The following is a 24,069-nucleotide window of genomic DNA, read 5'->3' on the forward strand; positions in this document are numbered from 1 at the left end:
ACTTAAACTCACGAGGTGATGGGGACAGAATCAGCGGCCGCTGAGTTTGTTTGCCTGGGAATCTCTTGCCATGATTACAGAACGCAGCAAGGCTCGGGCTGCTTTGGCTGAGGGGTTCTTGGGTTCCGGGGAGACGTCGCCGTGGGGCACCTTACATCCGGGCTGCTGTGTGACATGCGCGGCCCACGGCCAGGGGCCCCCCGAGGCTCCTGCCTTGTAACAGACATGCAGACACGCACAGACGCCCGGACACACAGATACACGCTCCCGAGCCACGTAACCCCGGAGCCCCGCCCAGAGGGCGGCTGATAAAATGAAGACCCCAAATGCACCCTCTGGCCTTCAGGAGTCCGACAAAGGTCAAAGGTGAGCCAGGCTGCTCTGGCATCGTGATGAACGGTGCTCAGGGGAGTGGCCAGGCACATGCGAGGGGACGGCCCTGGGAGGAACGTGCAGCGTGCTAGCACACGGGATGCGAGGGGCCATTTTGCGTATATTCTATGCGAGTGTGTGGAGAAACCGGTGTGGACGGGATCGGCCCACTTGGAAGGCTCTGAAGAGACCGCCGGAAGTACCCCGTGCGCTCCGAGAGGTGGCGAGGGCCGGTGGGCTCTGAGCCCACGGGCCGGGTGGCCTTCCCTGTGCTCGGCTCCTCCACCTGCACCCCGAGGGCAGGACGCGGCCTCCCCACCTCCCGCGGACTGCCGTGCGGACGACCGCGGCCCGTGAACGCAGCGAGTGTCTGCAGCGGGGAGCCTTGGCCAGGATTGCGCTCCCGACCCCGCCGTGGGCGTTTGGGCTGGGGGCTAAGCCGGTGCATCCACAGGAAGCTGCAGCACAGAGGAGGTCAGCTTGGAGGCCATCCGCGCGGAGGCCGGAGTGAATTCGGGGGACGTCGGGACCCAGCCACCGAGCCTGTGGCTGTGGGAACCACCCAGCACCACGGGAAGCACCTCTCAGAAGACAAGCGAGAAAGTCAGAGAGGAAACGGTCACTGTTCCTCCATGGGGACCAGAGAAGCACCTGTGTGTGTGCCTGGAAGTGTGTCTGCACGCATACGCATATCTGTGTTCACGTGTGCAGGTGTGTGCAGGTGGGAGTGGATCTCTGTGCTGGTCTGCAGGTGCACATGTGGGTATGTGTGTAGGTGTGTGTGTGAGATCCGGGCCCTCCCCCCACACACTCCTGACTGTGGGAGGGGCAGGGTGCTGGGAGGACCCCCCAGCCGGACCCGAAGGTCTCCCTTCCTGGAGGCTTGTCCTGGGGCCCCGTGCCTGCTGGAAGCCGGCTCACACCCACAGGGCCCTCGCCGTCTGCTGGACACATGGGTGAGACTCTGCGCCAGTCCTGGGGACGGGAGCTCCAGCCCTGCCAGTGGGCTCATGGCCGTGGGACGTGCAGCATGCAGCCTGACACGCCACTCCTGGGTGCACGAGGCGGCCGCCGGGCTGACACACTTTCTCCCGGAAGTCCCCGCTCCATCGTTCCCATCCACTCTTCCCTCCTGCTTGAGCTTCAAGTATAATGAAGAGCAAAAAAATTCCCTCAAGTAAATCCTCAAACACCAGCCCCTCCCGGCCCAGCTTCCGATGTGCAGGCGAGTCAGTGGGGAGGGCAGCAGCTCTTCCCCTGAGCGACGCGGGGGTGGGGAGAGCTCTCCTCGGAGCGCTTTCCAGGAGAGACCCCCCCCCCGCTCGGCTGGAAGCCATCCCTCCAGGCGGGGTGGGTCGTACGACCTCAAGAGCGCCTTCTGCCGGGAGCCGGGTGCAGCACGTCCTCTGAAGGGTCTGCCCCGCGGGCGGCGGTGGGAAGCCCTGTCCAGGTGGGGGGCCTGAGGGCGTCCTCCCGGTGAGGACAAGGACGAGGCGCAACGGATTCAAGGGCCGAGGGCTCAGTACTCAGTGTGCGACTCCAGCCCCTCGAGAGCCAGGGGAACAGCCCCAGGGACCCACGAGCCCCACCACCGTGGCCCTGAGCAAAGCCCCCGTCCCCCACGTCTGCCTGGAGGCCCCCGTGACACGGGGTCTCCAGGAGTTAGTGCCAGCTCAAAGCCAGCGTGCAGCACCCCAAAACCAGTCATGTCTCCTACCTGCACCCTCGCTGGCCCAGCCCGACGGTCCTGAGTCTCACCCATGTTGTTACATGGATGACAGTTTGTCCCTTAGGCTCCGCAAAGTGAGCTGGAAGCCGGGCAGATGCCCCTCGGCCTCCCTGTTCACACCTGACGGTCGTCTGGGGCATTTCCATGACTGAGAACCGTGCGGCTGCTGGGAGCCTCCACGTGAGTCTCCACGTGGACCCAGGCTTCCATGGCTTCCAGGCCCACGGCCACGGGGACGGCGTGCCCAGAGGGACGTGGTTGCCCCGTGAGGAGAAACCGCCAAACGGTCTCCCAAAGCAGTTTTGCAAGTTCTGCCTCCGGGCTCGTGTGGGAGCTCCGACTGCCCACGTCCTCAGCAGCGCCCGGCGCGGCCCTCCCAATGGGCCTGGGCACCTGCTGGCGGTCACGTGCGCATTTCCCTCCTGGCAGAGGCCGGCGGGCATCTCCATGATGTGCCGGCCCTACCCATCTCCTTCGGTGTTGACTCTATTTAAAGGCTTCACCTGTGTTTTATTTGGAGTTTTGGCATCAGGGTTTTCAAAAGCTGTCAGGTGGTGCTAGTGATGAGCAAAGTTTGAGACAAGACAGAGTTGGGCCAGAAAATCCTCCTTCCCGTGCAGCTCGAGGCATCCAGAGGATACCAAAAATTTCAGGTGCTTCCCCTTGGGGTCTCTGACTTCACTGACTCCTAAAACGGGAACCACTAGGCCCTTGTTTTGCCTTTGCTCCTAATGAGGGATCATCGAGTGCATCCTGAATGAAGAACAATACCTTTCAAGCTGCTACTCCGAGCGAGCCGGGGACCTGCTGGTCCGCTCTGGACACGGGTGGCTCTGTGCCCCGTTTCGACGGCAAAGGCCCCAGAGCCCCAGCTCGTGCTCCCTGCGGCTCTCGGGAGCATCGGGGCCTGTCTCTGAGGACGTGGCCGCCGGGACAGCGCCAGCCCGAGGGGGTTGCTGCCCTGGCTTCTGGGGACTCCCGGTCTTACTGCTCAGAGCAGCCCTCTGTGCTGACAGTGGTTCTCCTTAAAATCAGTGGGGTGCAGGGCTCGGGCCGGGCTATTGCTCCCCAGTGTCTGCTGCCTTCGGGCTGGATGTCCCCGCTGCTCTTTGCCCGCAGGGCTGGTGCTTGGAAGCCTCTGCAAGGCCCTCCCTCTGCGGGGAGAGAGCTTTCAAAGGCACAGTGAGACACAGCTCCCGTGGCTCCTGGGCACAGTGAGCAGTTTCAGCAGTATTTTGGCAGGGACGTGCCAGTTTGAACAGAGTCGGGGGCAGGCGGCTCCCAGCCCCTGAAATCTCAAGCCCCTGTGGGGGGCCCCCGGGGGTCAGCCAGTCCCACGGCCTCCGTGGCTGCACCCCCAGGACCTAGTTAGGAAGCCCGGATTCCCAGGGCTCCGCAGACGGGGCCGGGGCTGCAGACCGGAGCTGATGATGGACAGGGATCGGCAGGTGGCAGAGGATCTGGGGGCGACGGGGAGCGGCGGTGACTGCGACCGCTGGCGGCCCACGCCCGTTTAGACGCAGCCCCTTCTCAGTTCGGGCGGTGGCCGCCTTGTGAGAGTGTGGGCCTTCCCACCTCCCAAAAGGTGCGGGATCTGTGTATTTTTAACATGTAAAAATCTGTTTTCATGTCTAGGAACCGATTTGAATACGTGCGTTCGAGGACAGCTGTGGGGTCTCTGTTGGGCTCGGGGTCCCGCCGGGCGGCCGCTTTCCCTGCCTCCTCCTCCATGCGCGTGCACCCCCTGCTGTCCGCCCCCCACCGGTCCGCAGTCACGCCACACGCCGGCCCGCCCCCAAGCCCCGCCCCCGCAGCGGGCGCACCCCCTCCCCCCCCCCCCCCCCCCCCGCCGCCCGGGCCTGCCCCCCAGGGCCCCGCCGGCGTGCTCACCGGATGGGCGCGGCCTCGTCCCCACGGTCCAGCCAGTCCTGGGGCGGGATGATGTACATGCACCAGAGGCCCCAGTTGTAGCCGTGGGCCGCGCTAGCGTATTGCTGCAACTCAAACGTGTCGTACTTGATGTTGTCGATGGCCGGCAGCACGATGCGACGGCGGTCCTCCTGGATCCGCGAGAGCACGGGCTCAGCCCTGCGGGGAGGCGCACGCCCGTGAGGAAGGGCAGGGGCGCGGGGACCCCGCCGCCCACAGGCAGGGTGACGTCGGGAGGCCAGCGAGACTGCCAGCCTGCGCGGGGCCAGGGCGTTGGCCCCGGGAGCCCAGGGCGTGTCTGGCCGCAGACCTGCGCCGCCCGGGGCCTCGCCCTCCCCTTCCGGCTCCGGATCCCACTCCCTGCCCCTCCTTCCCTGCTCCTGTGGAAGGTGCACTCCCTACAGGCACTAATTTGAGGACCGATTATGTGCCACGCCCTGGTCTAACAAACTGGAATACTTCCATAAACTTAAAAAGAAAATCCATGCCCCAGAGAGCTTATGGTCTGTTGGAAGGACGAGAGAGGCTACTGGGTACTGTTGTGCAGTGTGCAACCTACACAGCAGTACGCAGTGGCCCTGAGAGGGTGGGCAGGCAGCCATTAACATATAAGGGAAGGTATGTTAGAAGGTGACCGGTATCCTGCGGGAAAGAGAGCAAGGTAAGGCTGACTTGGGGTTGCAGTTTTAAACAGGGCATTAGTGTAGGTTGCCCTGGGCAACGAGCAGGAGGAGGTGGGGGGCCGGTGGGTGTCAGGGGGATGGGGAGGGCGCGGTCAGCGCTGAGGCCCTGGGATGTGAGCCTGGAATGGAGAAGTGGGGGCAGCGGACATGGTGAAGCCAGCGAGCAGAGGGACCCGAGGACACGGGCTCTCGGGGGACCTCTCTGGACAGCAGCGTGAGTTGCAGACTGTGAGGCGAGTCCACGGGGAAGCAGGTGCGGCTTCGCCCTTGGATGTGCCCCATCCCCCGCAAGGACGAGACACAACCAGAAGCCCAGCCTCTGAGCTGGAGTTCAGCTGTGGCCATGGGCTGCCCGCTGCCCGGGTGACCAGGAGCCGCAGAGGGGCCGGGAGCCGCGGGGAGGAGGGGAGCCACGGGGGCAGGTCCTCTGGTCCCACCTGGTGACATCTGCCTCGTGGCCCATCCTCTTCCCCATCCTGCTGAGCGACAGCCTGGTATTTACCTGCTTTTCAGCTTAGCGAGGAGGAGGATTAATTAATTACTGTTCGCAAAGCGCCCAGAGATGGAGAGCCCTCTGTAAATGCCACATCTGCTAATGAGGCAGCATCCCTGTGGGGGCCGCTCTGGGAGGGGAGGGCTATTTGCAGATGGATAACTGGGTTTTTGGTCGTGAAAATGAAAGTTACACTCGTTTAAAATTGCATTTGGAGTGACAGACTCGCGCCTCTCCCAGATGGCTTCCAAATGCCCGAGGGAGGAACCACCAGCAAGTGTGGTTGTGCAGTGCGCAGCCTACACAGCCCCGTGGAGTGACCCTGGTGGGGGCAGGCAGTGATCCGTAATGAAGGATACAAGATGATACACACTGTGGTTCTCGAGAAGAAGGGCTGTCTCACGAGGGTGGCAGAGCGGAGAGAGACGGGGGCCAGGAGGGGAAGCCAAGCAGAAGAAACTCGCATCTCTGCCAAGCGTGCGGGGACAGAACCGACCCTCGTGACAAGCGCGTGGCGCTGGGGCGGCTGAGACCCTCCAGGAGAGGGGAAGGAGAAGGCTCCACTAGGAGACGCCGAGCCCCTGCTGGAGCCAGTGGTAGCTGGAGGGAAACCACGACCTTGGAGACCCCGGGGCGCCAGACCCTCGTGGACCAGCTGGGGACGCGGGAACCATGCACAGGGACCGCGCAGACTCAGGACCCCGCCAGGCCACCAGTCCTCAGTCGGAGCCGCCACCGCCGACCCCTCGTTTTCCGCGGCTGGTATCCCAGGGAATGTCTTACGTTAGGCTTCGCCGTGTTTAAAAATATGCGTTGGGAGATTTGATACAAAAATCGTGAGTTTTAGTTTCTACTGAAATGGGGCAAGCCGCCACCGTGAGCCGACTTCTCCCTGCGGCAACGCAGGTGGGCGCTGCGGCCCCTGCAGACCCACCCACTGCAGCTTTGACCTGGATTACGTGGCTGGCCCTAAGGCCAACGATGAGGACCCCCCCCACACACACCAAGAAACAGAAGAGGAGAGTCACGGACACTCGGTGGAGAAGCCGGGGGAGGACAGAGGCTGCAGGGCTGTGGCCACAGCCCAGGGATGCCGCAGACCCTGGAGGCTGGAGGAGACAAGGAAGGACACCCTGGGCGCCTCTGGGGGGTGTGGCTCGACTGACACCAGTGTCCCCTCAGTGGACTTCGGGCCCCAGAAACGAGAGAGTTTCTGTTGTTTAGAGCCACCCGGGTTGTGTGGTCAGAGCCCCGGGACGCTGATACGCGAGGTCAACCCTCCTTCTGCCCACAGGCCACTCCCAGGCACACGCATGTGTCCAAAGCGTCCGCTCAGCTCCCAGGCCACCTCAAACCCGGCTGTCCCCTGGGGGCCCGGTCTGCCATCCCGAGTACTGATCCAACCCCGAGGGCCTGGAGCCAGGCACCAGTCTCTCACACAGTCCTGGCAACAGCCCGCACCCCGTGCACACTTCCAGCATCCCACCTGAAGACGAGGAGGTGGGCGCGCCTCACCCTCCCCCGCCCGCCCCATGCTGGCAAGTGGGACGTCCCGCCGTGACCCGTTCCCTTACCTACAGCGTTGCCGCAGGATCACTGCCCCCGCCCCCTCCCCCGCCCACGATATATCCCTTGCTCATCTGCACAGGGCACCCCCATGTGCAGCCATCAGAGAAGTTAAGGGAACAGCCGGCGCTTTCCAGAACACTCGGAAGCATGTCCTGCTATTCGTCAAGGCGTCCTTGGATACGGGCTCTGAGGATATAAGCGCACCCTCTGCGTCTGGACGGCGGGGTCTGGACAGAGGCGCCAGGACCAGCCCTGGGTCCGACACTCCCCGGGGACCCAGCCTCCCCCTCAACTGGCGATAACGTGCTGGGCAACTGACACCATTCTTAAGGCTGCTTTAGAGCTGGAGGAAGCTTCCAGGGGGCCTAGGCTCTATCCTCGGCACGCGCCAGGACCCCGGGGCCCCACGCTGCAGACCCTAGGCCACGCAGACCTGCACTTCCTGCAGCCCACAGGGGCTGCTGGCCCGGAGGCCACACGGAGCATCGGCCTGCAGGGCAAGCATGAGCCCAGGGCTGGAGCCCCCGCCTTCCTGCTGGGGTGCTGGGTGCGGGGTCACAACGCTAGGTCATCCTGCACACCCGCTCCTAAGTCACCGTGTATCCCCGCCACTCCCTGGCCACGTCCCCCTGCAGGCGTCTCGTTACAGGCCCACTTTGCCCCTGCACGGTGGACGAGAGGGCCCCCAGGACAAGAAACTGCTTCCAACTGGTGCTGGGGGCTTGGGCTGCGAGCAGCAGATCGGGACCCCGCGGGCGGCACGTGCACGCGGCAAGTGCCCCACAGCTGTGTGTGTGCCCTGGTTGGAGGCCATGCGCACATGCTCGCTCTGTGCTGTGACCTGCTGGACACATAACATCCTGCGGTCTGCGCCTCCCGAGCGGCTTCCGGCCCAGGAGCTGGGCGTGAGAAGCCCCAGGCTGGACTCGGATGCCCCGGGCCCCAGGCTCATCTTTTGCTGGCCCCTGCAGGGATCCCCGAAGCCAGCCCCACCTCCAGCTCCGCCCCCCGCGCCCCACTCTCACCAGCCCGTGCCGAACTCCACGTGGGCGTCGAAGAAGCCAACCACGGGGGCCGTGGCCACTTTCCAGCCCTGCAGCCGCGCCCGGATCAAGCCTTCCCTGCGGTTGTTGCGGACGATCTTCACCAGGCCCGGGTACCGCCTGTTGACGTACTGATCCAGGCTGGCTTTGAGCTCCACTGCAGGGGACACAGAGATGCCTCAGCACGCCTGCGCCCCGAAAGGGCCCTGAGGTCGCCCCAGGTTGGTGTGGGCAGGCTGGGGCGCTGTGTGCCCTGGGCCGGTACTCCACAGCCATTGAAGGGCACCTGCATGGTAAGGTGTAGGTAAGGGAACGGGTCACGGCGGGACATCCCACTTGCCAGCATGGTGCAGGCGGGGGAGGGCGAGGCGCGCCCACCTCCTCGTCTTCAGGTGGGATGCTGGAAGCGTGCACGGGGTGCGGGCTGTCGCCAGGACTGTGTGAGAGACTGGCGCCTGGCTCCAGGCCCTCGGGGTTGGATCAGTACTCGGGATGGCAGACCGGGCCCCCAGGGGACAGCCGGGTTTGAGGTGGCCTGGGAGCTGAGCGGACGCTTTGGACACATGCAGCCATTGAAGGGCACCTGCAGCCGGACATGCTTCAAGGGGCTGGGGAGACCGTGACAAGACCCCGCCCCGTGAGGCTGGCCCTCCAGTCGGGGGGACGACAGACAAAACCAGACAAATGGGACTGAGTGGACAGAGACGCGTGTCACGAAGACAGGAGACCCCGGGACCGAGTTCCTTCCCTGTGAAGAAGGAAGTCCACACATGCATGCACAGCGAGCACACGTGGTCGGTCCACGCCGTGGGGCATTCAGCCGTGATACCCACTACAACTGAGGACAGATGCGGTGTGATCCCACTTCTCTGAAGCCCCGACAGATGCCACCTTCATAAGACAGTGGGCAGGGTGAGGGTGCCAGGGGCTGGGGGAGCATTTAGTGGGGACAGACCTCCAGGTTGGGAAGATGGAAAGTTCTGCAGACGGACAGTGGGGACGGCTGCACAACAGTGTGTGTGCTTCATGCCCTTGAACTGAGCACTGATGTTTTAAATGGCTAATTTTATGTTACGAGAATTTCAGCTCCATAAATCACTAAAAACTCAGTGAAGGCACAGGTGAAAAACCAGGAGGGACTTGAGGACGCACCACAGACCGAATGTGCACCCAAACAGGCGTATCTACAGCAGATCAGGGCCGGCAGAGAAGAGAGGCAGTGGGGTCTCTCCAGGTGGCTGGGTGGGGCGTCCCCCCGTAACTTGCCGGTGGAAGCCACCTGTCCCTGGGACCCAGGGATGGCCACCGGTCCTTCCCAGGAACAGCCTCCAGCCCCATCCTGCCCTTTCCAGGGAAGGTGGCCACCCAACCCTCACTCCTTTCATAGGGTCAGCTCGGGCCCTGCAGCGTAGACATCCAGACCGACCCTAGGTTGGACGTGGCACATCCCGCCCTTGGAGGGCTCCGGAGGTATCCCCCAAATTTCCTCCACTTCCCTCCCTCCTGAGGTGCGGAGGAGAGGCCAGGATGATGAGCCCACGGGACCTCAGTCTGGGGGCCGCCCACGGTGGGTTCAGGCTCCTGGCTCGGCTGGCGCCCAGGCACCTCTGGACCCCTGGCAGGGGCTGTGAGCCCTCCATGCCTGGTGGGTGTGGGATGTGCCCAGGGTCCCCGCTGTGAGTGCCAGCCCAGCTCCCCCACAGCGGACCCTCACTGGAGCCCCCACCCCTGTCACTGGCAAGAAGCAAGAGGTATGATCAGCAGATAGGGGAACTCAGCCTGCCTGGGCTTTTCTGGGTGACATCTGTAGGGAATGAATTGAGCCCCCAAACTCAAGTCCACCCACAGCCTCAGAATGGGACCTATTTCAAAGTAGGGTCTTTGTGGATGTAACCAGTTAAGGATCTTGAGATGAAATCCCCCTGGATTTAGGGTGGGCCTAGTCCAACAACAGGTGTCCGTACAAGACGAGACATACAGGGGGGAGGGATGCAACCCCAGCCGAGCACAAAGGAAGCCAACGGTCCCCAGAGCCGTGAGAGGCGGGGAGGACTCTGGCCTGGAATGTCCCGGGTGTGCGGCCTGGCCCACCGACTCCAGCCTCCGGCCCCCAGCTCCAGCACGCTTGCGCTGTGGGGGTGCCCCACTGCCCCCACCTACCACTGTCACTGTTGTCGTCCACCAGGATGACCTCCTTGAGGAGCCGCGAGGGCGTGCGGTTGACCACGCTGTGCACGGAGCGCAGGATGACGGAGAGGGCCTCATTGACAAAGATGAAGACCACGGAGATCTGGGGCAGGTCGGCGGCATGGGTTACCTGTCGGCACCTGCAGGAGACACGGCTGGCGGTCAGCAGTCAGCGTGGGGCGTGCCCGCTCAGCTGGTTCTAAATCTTACAACCAGCGGAAGAGCAACAACAAGGCCGTGGGAGGAACGCCCAGACTCAGTGATTGCATCCGTCAGAAGCCATGGGCTCGTGTGCTCCGAGCCTCAGCTCGCTGCGTCCTTGATGAAAGTCAGGGAATGGCGGTCATGTCAGGCTGTGGCCCGGTGGTGGGTGGTGGGTGGTGGGTGGTGGGTGGTGGGTGGTGGGTAGGGCCCAGCCCTGAGCCCAGTGCTGTCAACACCTGGTTCCATCTGCAGTGGACGTGCAGTGGGGGGCTGTGGGGCAGCATCTACAGTGAGCCCTGTATCCCAGGTGTTGCCCGGGTAGTGGGCAATGGGCTGCAGGGGTGCTGGGCCAACATCAGCTGAAGGCTGTTGCAGTGGACGTGAAGTCTACAGGGATGGCCTCATCATCAGGGCTGAAGGTAACACCCTCGGCTAAACCTAAGGACTGAGGGGCACACGGGGGGGATGTGCGGTTCTCCCAGGGGTCTAGTTGCGGAGGATGGGCGTAGGGGCCGGGCATGGGGGCTGAGCGAGGGGCAAGGGATGTCCGGTTCTTCAATGTAATTAAATGATGCATGTTTGCTAAGGAGCCCGCAGAAGGCAACGGGCTGTTGGTGTAATAACGTGATGGAATAAATTCATCAGGGGGCAAAGGGAGATGAACAGGAACTTAGCAAACAGTCAAAAATAAGGTGATGGAAAAAAGAGGAAAGAAGAGTAAAGGAAATATGAAGATACACCTGGAGGAGTCCATGAACATTTGCTGCCACAATAAACGTAAACACACCAAATCTTTCCTTAAGATGGCAGAGGCCATTGGACTTGGCTAGACACACATGCTCTCACACCCACACACTCACACCCACGCACTCTCACACACATGCTCACACTCACACATGCTCACACTCATTCTCACTCATCCTCTCACACCCACAGAATCATACACATACACTCACACATGCTTACACACTCACATGCATGCTCACGCTCACTCACATCACTCTCACACCCACACACATGCTCATACACTCTCACAATGCTCACACTCACACTCACACCCACAAAATCACACATATGCTCACACTCACACACATGCTCACTCACACTCACACACATGCTCACACTCGCATGCTCATGCTCACACACATACACCCACACAATCACACAATGCTCACACTCATGCTCACACCCAATCACACACATGCTCATTCACACTCACACATGCTCACTCACGCTCTCACACCCAATCACACACATGCTCGCACTCACACACATGCTCACACTCACGCTCTCACACCCACACAATCACACACATGCTCACACACACATGCTCACACCCACACACTCACACACGCTCACACACACATGCTCACACTCACGCTCTCACACACAATCACACACATGCTCACACTCACACACATGCTCACACTCACACTCACACACAGCCCTGCTCCAAAGGGCCAACTTCCCTCCTACAGAGTGAGTGCAGACAGGCTTTGAACCCCAGCCATCCGCCGCGCCCAGGGCCAGGTGCTGCCCTAGCGTGCGCAGGACAGTGCCGGTGAGCCCCTCCTAGCCCACAGTGTGTTAGGGGCTGCGTGCTAGTGTCTCTGGCCTCACGGTGGCACCCAGACAAGAACAGTGGACATGGCAGCATGATTTCACAGAGGAAGGGGTGGAGGCAGGGACAAAACAGGGCCGTGGGTGGGGACCCTGGGGCCATCTCTAGACCAGGTAGCCAGGGAGGAGCCGTGAGCAACCTCGCAGTGAGTTTAGCCCTGCCCTGCTCAGCTCGGCTGCAGAGCAAACACCACAGACGGGATGGTCTAAGCCACACAAGTGTGCTCCTCAGTCTGGAGGTGGGGAGTCCAGATCCAGGGGCAGCAGGGCCGGCTCCTCCCAAGGTCTCCCCTCAGTGTGCAGACACTGTCTTCCCACTTTCCCACCGTGTCCTCAGTGGTCGTGCCTTGTGCATGTCTGCACCCTGCTCTGCTCTCCACGGGGACTCAGTCGTAGAGGGCAGGCCCACCTGGGGGACCCCACTCCACTTGTCACCTCTGTAAGACCCTGTCTCCCCACACAGTCACATCCTGAGGTGTGGGGGTCAGGGCTCCCATGTATGAACCTGGGGGGACACAGTTCAGCCTGTAACAGAACCAAAGAACAGAGGAACCAGCCATGTGGAGGACAAGGGGACAAAGAACCAGCAGGTGGGGTGCACTGGGCATGAAGAGATATAGGCTGTGCTGGTGAGGCGGGCTGTGGGGGCATGGCAGGCTGTGGAGGGCAGCGTGCCCCTGCCTCAGTGGACACTCAGCCCCTTTCCACCCTCCACAATGCAGACACACACGCGGCTGGCCTCCCCCCTGCAGCTCTGGCCATGAGTCCCCGGGATTTATTATGGTGTGGCATTGGAGGAGGCAGCAGCTGGACACGGGTGGCCCGTGCGAGGTGCCTGTTCTCATGACCTTCCACATGATGTAGACGTTCCTGCCAGGCCACCTGCGCTTCACCCTAGGGGTCATGGCAGCCACTCACCTTAGAGACACGCCGCCTTCACCGGATGGAAAATGCTCTTTGTGCAAGCTCAGGCCCCTGCTGGTTCCTGACTCAGACACAGAGCTCCCAAGCTGCCGGCCACTCTGGGGAGAGCACAGGCTCCTGGGAAAGCAGGGCAATAGAACCGTCCGGATATACTCTCCATTCTCTGCTCCGCAGGTCCATCAGGCAGGAACAATGTGAGTGGTGCAGGGGACTCACTGGCCGGCCTCGGTGAGAAGTCCAGGGGTGTGTGCCTTCGGGCCCGCTGGGCCGGGGGCTCAAGATGTCGGCAGGACCCAGGGCCTTTTCTCGCTCCACACCTTCCTCGGGCTGGCGGATGCTCTGGGGAGGGCAGTCCAGTTCCCAGCACAGGTGGGAAAGCAGGGTGCATCTCCTTGGCTCTGATTGGACGGCGCGCCCTGCCGTGGACCAATCACGATGGCCCGAGGAGACGGGGCGCTCTGATTGGCCTCCCCGTGGATTACGTCACTTCTTGAGTCTGGGAGTCGGGAGGGGGCTTCGCGAGGACCTCAGTCGAGGACCGGCAGCTGGTCGCCGGGAAGGCGGGGGACCCTGACGGCCCGGCCCCACAGTGGGGACTCTGTCCCCCGCCTTTCCTTCTGTTCTCCTGCAGATAAGAGTGTCCGCTGGGCTAGTGGTGTGTTCGAGGGCCTCCACTTTGAAGAGCCCTCCCTTGGCTGTGGGTTGAAAGGTGTCGCCCTCCTCCACAAGAGAGCCCGCGAAGGTGACCTTGGGAAGCAGGGACTTTGCAGGTGTACCTATGTCCCGGATCTCAAGGTGAAAAACATGCTGGCCTTCGGGGCAGCCCCAACTCCAATGACAGGTGCCCGTAAGGACAAAGGGCAGAGGGAGGTCAGAGTCAGGGCCGGGTCTGCGGGCGGACCTGCGCGAGGCCTGCACAAGCACCTCCCCATCCGAGGTCGGCTCGCCTGGTCATGACTACGGGTCTTCAGGCACCTGTCCCATCAGGCAGATCCGAGAACGGCCGGCGTCGAGGAAACGCCAAGTCCAGGGGTGTTTTGGGGGTGAGAGTCCATCCCATTCATCTCTGATGGGGGCAACCAGGAATGAGGTGCACTGGGGGGTCGTGGGGGCTGCACCCCAGCAAGTGTGAGGAGCAGGGGCAGAGGGCCCGGGTCAGATGTGGTCTCTGCTCAAACACGGGAGGGGGAGGACCAAGGAGCGAGCAGGGTGCCATCAGAGACCTGCGCTGCCTGATGCCCCAGGGGCCACGAAGAGAAACGGTCCGTATGGAACTCACGGGAGAGGCAGGACCCAGATGGGGAGTCCGCAGGGAGCCCGCGTGGGGGGCACCACTCCCTGGGCCCTGACAACATGCCCCCGAGTTTCTAACTGACAAAGCAGGCCGGTGTTCCCAGCTCAGCTCTCCACAGCCTGGACACACGTCTTGCTGGGTTAGGCCAGTTCCCTGAATAATTTAAGCCCAGTCGTTTTTCATGAATTTGGTTCTGAGAGCCTGGATTCCGTGCCAGGCCCTCTGTGCTGTGGCAGATCATCTCTCCATCTTTCCATCTCTGCCTCAGAAACCACGGTCTAGAAGGAATTCTTCACACAAAGTGATGTTGCTTCTTGAGATTCTTCTCATTTAGTTCTTCCAGCAAGAGTAAGTCCCACTTGGGGACTAGAAAATCGACAGGGTCACGTCTATTATGGGATCTGGTGCTGTCCAGACGCTTTGTAAAAATAGTGCATCGACTGTGGTCAGCACGATTGTAAAACACGGGATACATTTCTACAGAGCTTGGCAAACACGGACATGTGTAACTCTGGATGTGACAGAGAGCAAGCTGGCTTCATCTCCGTGCCGGGCTGTCCCCTCCCTGAGCCCAGTAACACCCAAATGTGTCTGAGCGTGGCTGGGGGGGGGGATCCCTGGGGGGAGACCAGCTGGGGGACAGCCTGGGGGGGTGGGGCATGGCTGTGGGGACACACTGGGGGACAGCCTGGGGAAGCGTGGCTGAGGGGACATACTAGGGAAACAGCCTCGGGGAGCACAGCCCCAGGGGGAGCACAGCTGCAGGGACAGCTGGGGGGACACAGGAGTGATACAAACAAAGCGGATGCTGGTTTCTGTGTCTATGCACTTTTGGAGATGTGGTTTGGGGCAGCTGGAGGCTGGGGTGTTAGTGGCCAGGCCCTTCTGCCTCGTCACTGTGCCAAGTGTGGGGTCCCCAAGCCTGTCTGCGCCGGCAGCCCCAGTTCCACCGCAGGAAGCAGGGAAGGAGGGAAAGGTCATGCCCTCCCCACCAGGCGCATGTTCCCCACGTCCACATATGTCCCACTGGCCACGGCTCGACCCCCTGCGAGGGATGCAGGACATGCAGCCTTAATATGGGCCTGAGCCCTGCTGGATTTGGGGTTCGCTTAGGGAGGAAGAAAGGGAGAAAAGATGGGAGGGTCTGGTGGCAGAAGGGATGGTGCCACTGCCCAGGACCACGTCCCCCATGGGGACAGTGGGCTCCATGCAAGTGGAGGGAGAGCCTTGCCCCCATACAAGAAGGGAAGACCAGGATGGCTCGGGACCTCCTTCACATCTTCATACTGGGTGGCCGGGCCAGGCATGCGGTGCTCCCCACGTGAGCCCCACTCACGGTAGAGAGCCCTGGGGACGCCAGTGCCAGTGGGCACATCAACAAGACTCTGCCTGCCCTCGCCGGCCCCTCCCCGTGCTTGCCCGCTCACCACAGCACCCCCCCAAGGCAGCCCAGGCTGAGCCCCTGTCACAGAGAGCAGAGACGCTGGCCCCCCAAGGACCACAGACAGCACACCATGGGCCTGACTGCTGTCCAGGGGCTTGAGCGGGCAGCGGCAAGGGGGCGCGCAGTCCTGGGCTTTGGGCGCCCCGGTCCACAGCCATGTGGCTCCGCGGGCCGACCCCTGCAGGCGTCATACAGACAAGTGTGCCATCCACCTGCTGTGGGACGTTTAAGTTAGCACTTCCCAGAGCGTGGGGGCCTTTCCCAGACACCCCTTCCAGGCAGGGTGAGGCCATCTTTGTCCAAGGCGCTCATCGGCACCTGGCAAGTCATCCCACCGGGAACGCATGCAGCTTCTAAGTTGTTGGAATTAGAAACAGTGCAATGTATAGGGTTCATTTTGGCCCAGCACAAATCTGCGTTAAATAACCTCTTTTACTCATAATGCACTCCCCTTCCCCGTTAGACAGTGTGTGTTCAACCCAGGGCCGACGGAAAGGGCTGTTACCAGGGAAGGCTCTCCGCTAACCCGGCCCCACCCCAGGGGACAGGCGCTGGGGCGTGGCCGCACGCCACCTGAGGCAGGCGGCCCTCCCACCCAGCTCTTTCTGCCGCTGGGCTGTGGCCACTCTCGGGACTGTGCGGCTTGGGGACCCAGCCACCTGCGCTTCCACCCTCCCCGCAGTGGCCATCACGGCCCCCCTGCTCTCCGTGCGCCCCTCGCCCTGTCTCTCGTTCCAGCTTAAGCCAGTTTGAGATGGATCTTCTGCCACATGTGATGAAGGGGTCCTGATCCGGCGCCGGCCTTGGAATGCACACCGCCCGAGCTCGTGGTGTGGCTGGAGGACTCTGCCGGCACACGCGGTGAGCTTCTCCCTCAGCAGACGGTTCAACCGTGGAGCCAGAGGGCTCGGCTCAGTTGCTCACGACCACGCGTCTGACCGCCGCCCCGTCTCAAGAAGGCTCCATCCATGGGAGCTGGGGTTCCCTCGGCAACAGGGCTTCGTCCTAACCCTGCCCTCCACCAGGACACAGACAATCCCAGCTTGGGGCCTCGGCTCCAGGGGGTCAGGGAGAGGGCCACCCGCCAACCCGTCAGCTGAATTCTCAGCCAGCCCCCCAGGATCTGAGACGGGTGTCCCCACAATCCTGAGAGGCCAGAGACCGAGCAGACCAAACATCACAAGCTCCTGAGAGGAGCTGACAGGCATCCCTGCCTCTCACAGCCCACAGGCCAGATGGGCAGATGGCCCAGGGCACACGAGGAGGGGTCTGCAGGGCCTTCGGGAAGGTTCCTCTGTTCTTGAGGACAGACAAGATGCAGGAACGTATTTGTTCAGCCCTTCGGGAGTGTGTGAGGATGTGATACTGGGAGCTGCTGCAGCCATGTTGTGACCATGAGGATGGATGAGGCAGAGCAGAGAACTGGGGAGAGCTGGGGCCCCTGACGCCATCAGCCGCTGCCAGTTGAACGACTCGGGACCCTGACTGCAGCCTGCTGGTCACGTGAGGTCAGGAGTCCCTTCACTGTGCAGCCGCATCTAGCTGAGTTGTTGGGGTTTTCATCTGACATTGTTGTCACTGACAGAGAACATCCACTCTTTTTAGGGGGACCCCACTCCTCCCTGGAGTGTCATCCAGCCCATGTACCTAAACACCATGATGCATGGTCTCAAATAGGTGCAGTGGCCACCGTGCTTCCCAAAGACGCTGCAGCAGCAGGCCGCACCCCTGCGCTCCTCAGCTGGGACCCTCCCACCACAGCCACCTCCACCCACAGAGCATGGCGAAGCGAGGCCACGTGCCTCTGAGCAGAGTCATGAAGAGCAGAAAGCCTTTGTTTTGGGGGCCCCGAGGTACCGCGGAGGCAATCTGACTGCCACACAGGGGGTGCTCTGGTGGACAGCTGGAGGTCGGCATCCACACGCGTGACCACCCCCAGCCCCGCCACCGGGCTCCCAGCCATTGAGGGCCCCCGACACCACACCCCCAGCTGAGTCCAGAAGGTCCTGCTCAGAGAGGCTACCCCCATGCACCCCATCTGAATTCCTGCCCGAGTCTGTTAACACCGTTAATGATGCAGCTAGCAGCGGGGGAATGTGCGGAGCACACAGTGGGTGCTTCCTGCAGACGCACGAGGTGGACCACTAGCGGGGGGCTGAGCTCTGTGCAAGAGCAGCTCCAGCTCAGACTTCGCGTTCCCCACCCGGAGCCGGAGCAGCAGAAATCCTCAACCGCAGGGATGTTTCTAAGAGGATTTATAAACCCACAGAGGAGCAGGGGTGGTTACGAGGCTCTTGAAAGCCTCTTCCAAGGTCTCGGTTAGGGCACGTGGCAGGCACGTCCCGGCTGGCCTCACAGGAAACAGGGCCACAGCAGCGACACTAATGGAAATTTATGGGGACACCCTTTGTGCCGCTGGAGAAATAATCGCAGGACGGAGAGGCGGCACCCCTCCTGGGGCAGCGGCGAGCTCCGCGGCTGACGACAGGACACACATCTATCTCCCGCCGGGTCTGGGGCTCAGCGTGGACCCGGAGGCTGCACCTTCCGAGGGCAGGACAGATGTTTCTGGAAACAGCCGCCCACAGGCTCTTGGAGGCACGTCACCTGGCGAGCATTTCTGCTTCTCTGTGGACGCCTTCCTGGTGGCGGCACCTGCCCGCTGTGGGTGACACGCTCCACCCTCGCAGGAATGTCCACAGTCACGGATCCTTGACAAGCGAGGCCACACCTCTGCTGGGCCTTCCCATTGGCCGGATGGCAGAGGAGGCCGAGCGGCCCCCCCAGGAAATGGCACGGAGCAGACACATGCGGCAAGCCCTGAGTCCATCTGTCCATCCAGGCAGCTGGCTGCAAGGCCTCCCAGAAACATTCGCTTGCACGACATGGGTGCACACGCACACACACGCAAACACGTACACACCACTACATGCACACACAGCATCTTGCCGCAGAGCAGACGGCCCAGGAAAGACACCAAGGGCTCGTGTTTATCCGAGGTGCCTGCTTGCGGAGCTAAGGGCGCACACATACCCGGACGTGCACAGGGAAAACAGCTGCGGCTCACCTGTCCCCACCTGTCTTCACAGAGACAAGGCCACAGGCCAAGACGCAGCCCACATCCCCCGCCGTGGGGCACAGACTCACCTCGCCGTGTATTCACGGACGTACGGGCATGCACTCCACCCTCGGACCTCAGAGCCTGGCAGACCCGCACACAGACCCCCACACGACAGAACCAGGGCACGGATGTAGGGGACCCCTGCCACACCCCGCCTCACACAGACCAAGCGGGACCATCTCAGGGGTTGCGAGGTCACTGCCCCGAGTGCTGAAGGGCCTGGCCACCGTCTGGCAGCCTGGAGGCCTTCATGCACCCGGTGGAGCGAGCAGGCTGCAGGGGTGGCCCTGACCGCCACGAATTGCTGGGCCATCGGCGGCCTGGGCCTTCAGGGCCCAGGTGCACAATCTCCAGGGCCTGTGACCACCAGCTTCTCCAGGCTCTGCCTTCACATCCCTGTGGTCACTGACCCGCCATGGGCCAGGGTCCAGCTCAGAGCGGGGCTCTTCTGCTGGCCGTCAGCCCCTGCGGCCCCACAGGGCCTCTGAGGGTGGACACAGCCCTCCCCGCCGACAGGCTCCAGAGCTTGGGGTGAAGTGGGCTCTGCCCGCATCCCAACAAATCCCCAGCTGCGAGGGAGCCAGGGGGCAGGCAGGCTCTGCCCTTCCTGTCTGGCTGCAGCAGGCTCGAGCCCCCCCCCCCCCCCCCCCCACCCCCCCCCGGGATCCGCCCCTCCCCACAGACACCTCCCTCCTGGGCACAGACTGAAGGCTCCAGGGCGGGCCGAAGGGAAGGGTGTCACCTGCTAGAACGGATCGCCCGGTCAGGACACCACTGGGGCTGCAGTTCGGTGTTCCCTGGTGAGTAAAGAAACCAGGGGGCCTCTCCCTGCACACAAGACCCACCCACCCCACACGCTTCCGTGATGACACCCCAGTTTCCCATCTCCTCGTCTGAGACACCTGCCTGCTCTGACAGACCCTAAACACAGGAGGCATCAGGAGCCAGGCCCCGGCACGAGGTAACGGACTCCAGGCCTCTCACGCCATCCCCTCAATCTGACTTACTGGAGCGGACAGCCAAGCTGTTCGTGGCGCAGACAGTTAATATGCATGAAGTCTCTGCAAACATGTAGCAGGGGGGACATTACTGCACATGATGTAGGACAGGCTCAGGCTCAGCCACTTGTTTTATGATCCTGTTTAATTTGGATTTGCCAGTCTCCCTTTTATTATCCTGTGGGCCAGTCTTAGTAATCAAGATCTATGTTGTGCACTTTGTGGCATAAATAAAGCTGCTGCTTAATTAGAAAAGCTACCTACCTCCAGACAAAGGGAAATCAACAACGTATCTAATGTGAGAAAGCGAGTGAGAACTTTGGTTTGAGAGTGGACAGAATTGTCGGTTGGGGCAGGCACATGCGCGCACACATGTGAACACGCATGTGCGCACACGTGAACACACATGCACACAGAGACACATGCTGCACACATCACGCACTTACACGCGTGCACACACGTGAACACACACAAACACGGCATGCACAAGCAGACACATGCATGCACACACATTAACATGCACACTTACACATGCACGTGCACACACATTAACACATGCACACATGCAGGCGCACACGCTCACGCGCACATGCACACGCACACCCATATCCCATGTGTGTTTCCAGTGGCTGCACCTGTCAGAATCCAACACAAGACCATCTCTCATTGGACGGGTGGGCTCCACGGGGGATTAAGGCCGTTTAGGGAATCAAAATCTGAAAGCTTAAGATGGGCATAGACGGAACTTGTATTTGCGTATTTATCCAGTTAGTCATCCACAGATATTTGCTGAGGGCCTACTGAGCGCCAGGTGTGGCTCCTGAAGTGTGGCCACACAAAGGCTCCCACAGACACCCACTGGCGTCGCAAACCAAGAGGTCAGCATTCTGCAATGGCCCATCCTGGCCTTCCTCCTGCGGGCTCGTCACCAACAACTGCGGGACTGCCTCCAGCCCAGCTCCTGGTCACAGCAACCCTGACCTGAGTCCCCATCCCAGCTCCTGGAAGGCCTCCAATGGTGGTCCTGGGCCTGGGCCATCAGGTGGGCTGGAACGGGGCCACGGGGGTGCAGCAGCTGGCCCCAAATGGCATGTCTCTCCCTGCGTGCTCTTGGGCCTGTTCCCCGGCACTGGGAATGGGCACGTTTGGGCTTCCTCCCAACATGGCGGCTGCAGGACAGGTGGACTGCTTCTGTGGCGGTTCACGGGCCAGGGCCAGTGCTGGGCCCGGCAGGGTGGAGGCCTTGGAAGCCCCACCGCGTCACCTCTGCCCTCCTCTATTGGACGACCCGCCACAAAGCCCATTCAATCTAGGGGAGGGACGCAGAGTCCACCCCTTGCGGCAGGGGAGGGGGCAGATTCTAGAAGACAGTCTCCCTTCCATGTTTGGCTTATGTGGAGAAGGTGAGATTCTGGGGGGAAATGCACGTGACACAGCAGGGCTCAGCAAACTATGGCCCACGGGCCCAAACCGGGTACTTGACCCTTCCTGCCTCAGCTTCCTCGTCTGCAAAACGTGGGCATCATCCGTTCTCACAGCACTGCTACGGGGTCAGCACTGGTCCGCGGGCAGTGCTCTGCAGCACACTGGTCCTAAATAAGCCCCGGGGCAACCATCGGGCACCCCACTTGCTGAGCTGCGCAGGGCCTGGGTCTCCCCCAGGATGGCTGGGGCCCGTGTTCAAAGCCAAGGTCACACGCAGGCTGTCATCGCATGACTAAGCCCCACGACGCCGTCCACTGGGGGAGGGCAGCAAGTCCAGAGAGGCCCAGGAGACTAGTGGGACAGCAAGGGCTCGGAAGGGCTTCTCTCTGGTTTCTAGTTCGTCATCCTCACACGCAAGGGGTGGGGGGCCTGTGCATGTCACACTCATCAAATCCTCCCATTTCTTTTTGGGAAAGAAATGGATATAAACAAACATGTAAGAAAATGGAACCCACATTCTCTGTTTCAAGGAGGCAGAGAGCTGTGCCCCTTCCAATCAGTGTCTGTAAATCAGGTTTCTATCAATTAAGGCCTATTGTAAACGTCGGCTCTTTCAAAGTTCGCCCTGACGTCTTCTGTAACGTGAGGCTGACAGGGAACTGATCACTCCTGTCGGGTTTTATTTGGGCAGACGGAGCCTTCCTAAAGAGGGAGCCTCTGCCACGTGAGGGAAGGAGGCTGGGTCTCAGTCTCATAAAGTGCTCTGAGGACTCAGGGGTGTGCAGGGATGTGCCCGAGCACGGAGAGCCCATTAAGAAGCAAGAAATATAATCCAAATGCTTGAGCAAAAGATTTAAAAATATATGTGTGTGTGTATGTTAATTTACTACAGAGCTTAGAGGACTTTCCATTTATTTATAATTTATTGCAATGTTGGCTTCAGGAACAGCTGGATCCAGGTGCTGCTACTATGGCACTGGAACCTGATTCCTCCCCACCTCCCAGCTCTGCCACACCCTGCACTGGGTTTTTCCTTGGGTTCCATGGGTGGGCTGTGGGAACTCTAAGCTTTCCCCTCATAATGGGAAGATGGTGCAGCTCCCAGGTTCCCATTATTCCAGTTTCACTTTGGCTGAAAAGCCTGATTTTTTTCCCCAGTGACCTCAGGTAATTCCAACATGCAGTCTGATTGGACTGCGCCCAGACCACATGACAGCCCTGAGCTAGGGGCTGAGGCTGGTGGACATAATGCTCTAATTGCCTTCATCCTGAGTCATGTGCCCTGCCCTGCAGCTGGAACGGAAAGTTTCCACGGGTTCCCATGTGAGAGCGGGGCGCCCAAAGAAAGAGCACCAGATTTCAGGGAGGCGAACAACAGCATCTATGACACACACTCTCATCTGTTCTATAAGTGCAGCGCTCTGACGCGGAAGATGCAGCAGGGCCGCCAGGAGAGCCCTGCCCCCAGCCAGGGCTGGCGACGGCTGGACATCAAGAGGCCCAGAGCTCTGAACCCCGTGAGCTTATGGGAGGTGGGCGCCACTCACCTGCCAAGTCAACTACTACGCTGTGCACAGGAAGGGGTTAACACAGCAGGCCTGGCTTGTCCATAGACACCCACCCTGCACAGGAAAGGTCTGGCCCTTGCCAGCTCCCGGGAGGTGACTTCTGAGTCCCTGGGACACTGCGCCCGACCCCAGTGTCCTTGGTTCCATGGGGCCTTGGGCCACGCGGGATAGTCTACACTGCAGTGCGGTCCATGCTGGAACCTGAGCCACAGTGTGAGCCTGACCTCTGGGGGCTGGGGACGAAGGTCGGTCGGCCACCAAAACCCTGGACAGCAGGGCTGAAGTGGGCCCCCCGTTGCCATACTCCACAGGGTGCCGCCGTGGCTGGGAGGGTCCCTCCCGCCTGCTCCCCCCGCCCTGCCCACTGCACTCTTCTCCACGATGTCATTCTGTCCTTCGACAAACCCCAGCAGGAGTAAAACAGCGCTGCCCAGGCTGTGAGTCCCTTCAGTGAATCACTGGGCCTGGGGTGGTCCTGGGGGGGTCTCTGGAAGGCACCGCGGTGCCCAGAAGCCCAGAAACAAGAACTCAACTCCAGTCGCTGAGGGAACCTTATTGAGGTCACGCTCCAAAGGTCAGGGCACGCTGGGGAGCGCTCAGAAACTGCCACGCACACCCACACACGTGCACACATGTGCACACACATGCACACACATGCACACACGTGCGCACACACACCCTTAGAGCACGGACTGGCACGTCCCGAACCTGAGCCACTCAAGCCCATGTCCATGACTTTGTCACATCTAGACATCACCTGCATTATTCATTTAGCATGTTTCTTCAAATTGGCCTGTTTTATACCCAACCACATTTTTTACTCAGGAAAGGAATCTTTAGTCCATCTCATGAAAGGAAAGCCTCTTCGATGGTACCCATAAAATAAAGCAGCGTTCTTTCGTGTGGCACGTGTGCTCGGGGTCTGCCGGGACAAAGGGGAATTCCTCTGGGATGAAGTCCCAAGCGGAACAGGAGAGGCGGACAGTGGCCTCTCACTGCGGCCCCGTGCCGTCCAGGGAACAGGCCGCACCTACTGTCCTTTCCCAAGGCACAGGGTGAAGGGAACCCCTGGGTTAGGCCGCAGGGAGGCGCACTCCGGGCAGCCCTGGCTCACTCAGGAGACCTGCCCGGGGCACCTCACCCCTCGGTCTGGGGAGGCGATGCCTGCAGAGCAGGGGGTCTGCAGTGAGTTCCCGCTGCCTGGCCTCCCGGGGCATCCCGCCCGCAAGTGTACCCCACCCGTATCGCTCCCATGATGCACCTGCTCACGCTTCCTCCTCGGGCCGGCCCTCCCGCTCCGCTCCCAGGACCACTTCCCAAACACAGTCTCACACACGCTCTAAAAACGCCCCCCCACCACCGCCACTGTCCCCGTGGTTTGCTGCAGGGCTGGCCCTGCCCCTCGCCCACCCGCCCGGTCCCGGCCCCCAGTGCTGAGGGCCCCTCCAGCGCCCAGGGTCCCCCCC

General features: G+C 61.4%; 1 protein-coding gene across 1 annotated transcript in view; it reads right to left on the reverse strand.

The window, feature by feature from the left end:
- The window catches only part of GALNT9 (polypeptide N-acetylgalactosaminyltransferase 9), a 53,174-nt gene that overhangs the window by 26,606 nt on the left and 2,499 nt on the right, over positions 1 to 24,069 (reverse strand). The window contains exons 3-5 of the mRNA XM_044921044.1: positions 9,979 to 10,145; positions 7,801 to 7,975; positions 3,992 to 4,189 (exon numbers count right to left, since the gene is read on the reverse strand). Of these exons, the coding sequence (XP_044776979.1) occupies positions 3,992 to 4,189; positions 7,801 to 7,975; positions 9,979 to 10,145 (540 nt within the window). The remainder of the gene's footprint in view (positions 1 to 3,991; positions 4,190 to 7,800; positions 7,976 to 9,978; positions 10,146 to 24,069) is intronic.

Source organism: Neomonachus schauinslandi, chromosome 14, assembly GCF_002201575.2.
Source record: "Neomonachus schauinslandi chromosome 14, ASM220157v2, whole genome shotgun sequence".
Lineage (NCBI taxonomy): Eukaryota > Metazoa > Chordata > Mammalia > Carnivora > Phocidae > Neomonachus > Neomonachus schauinslandi.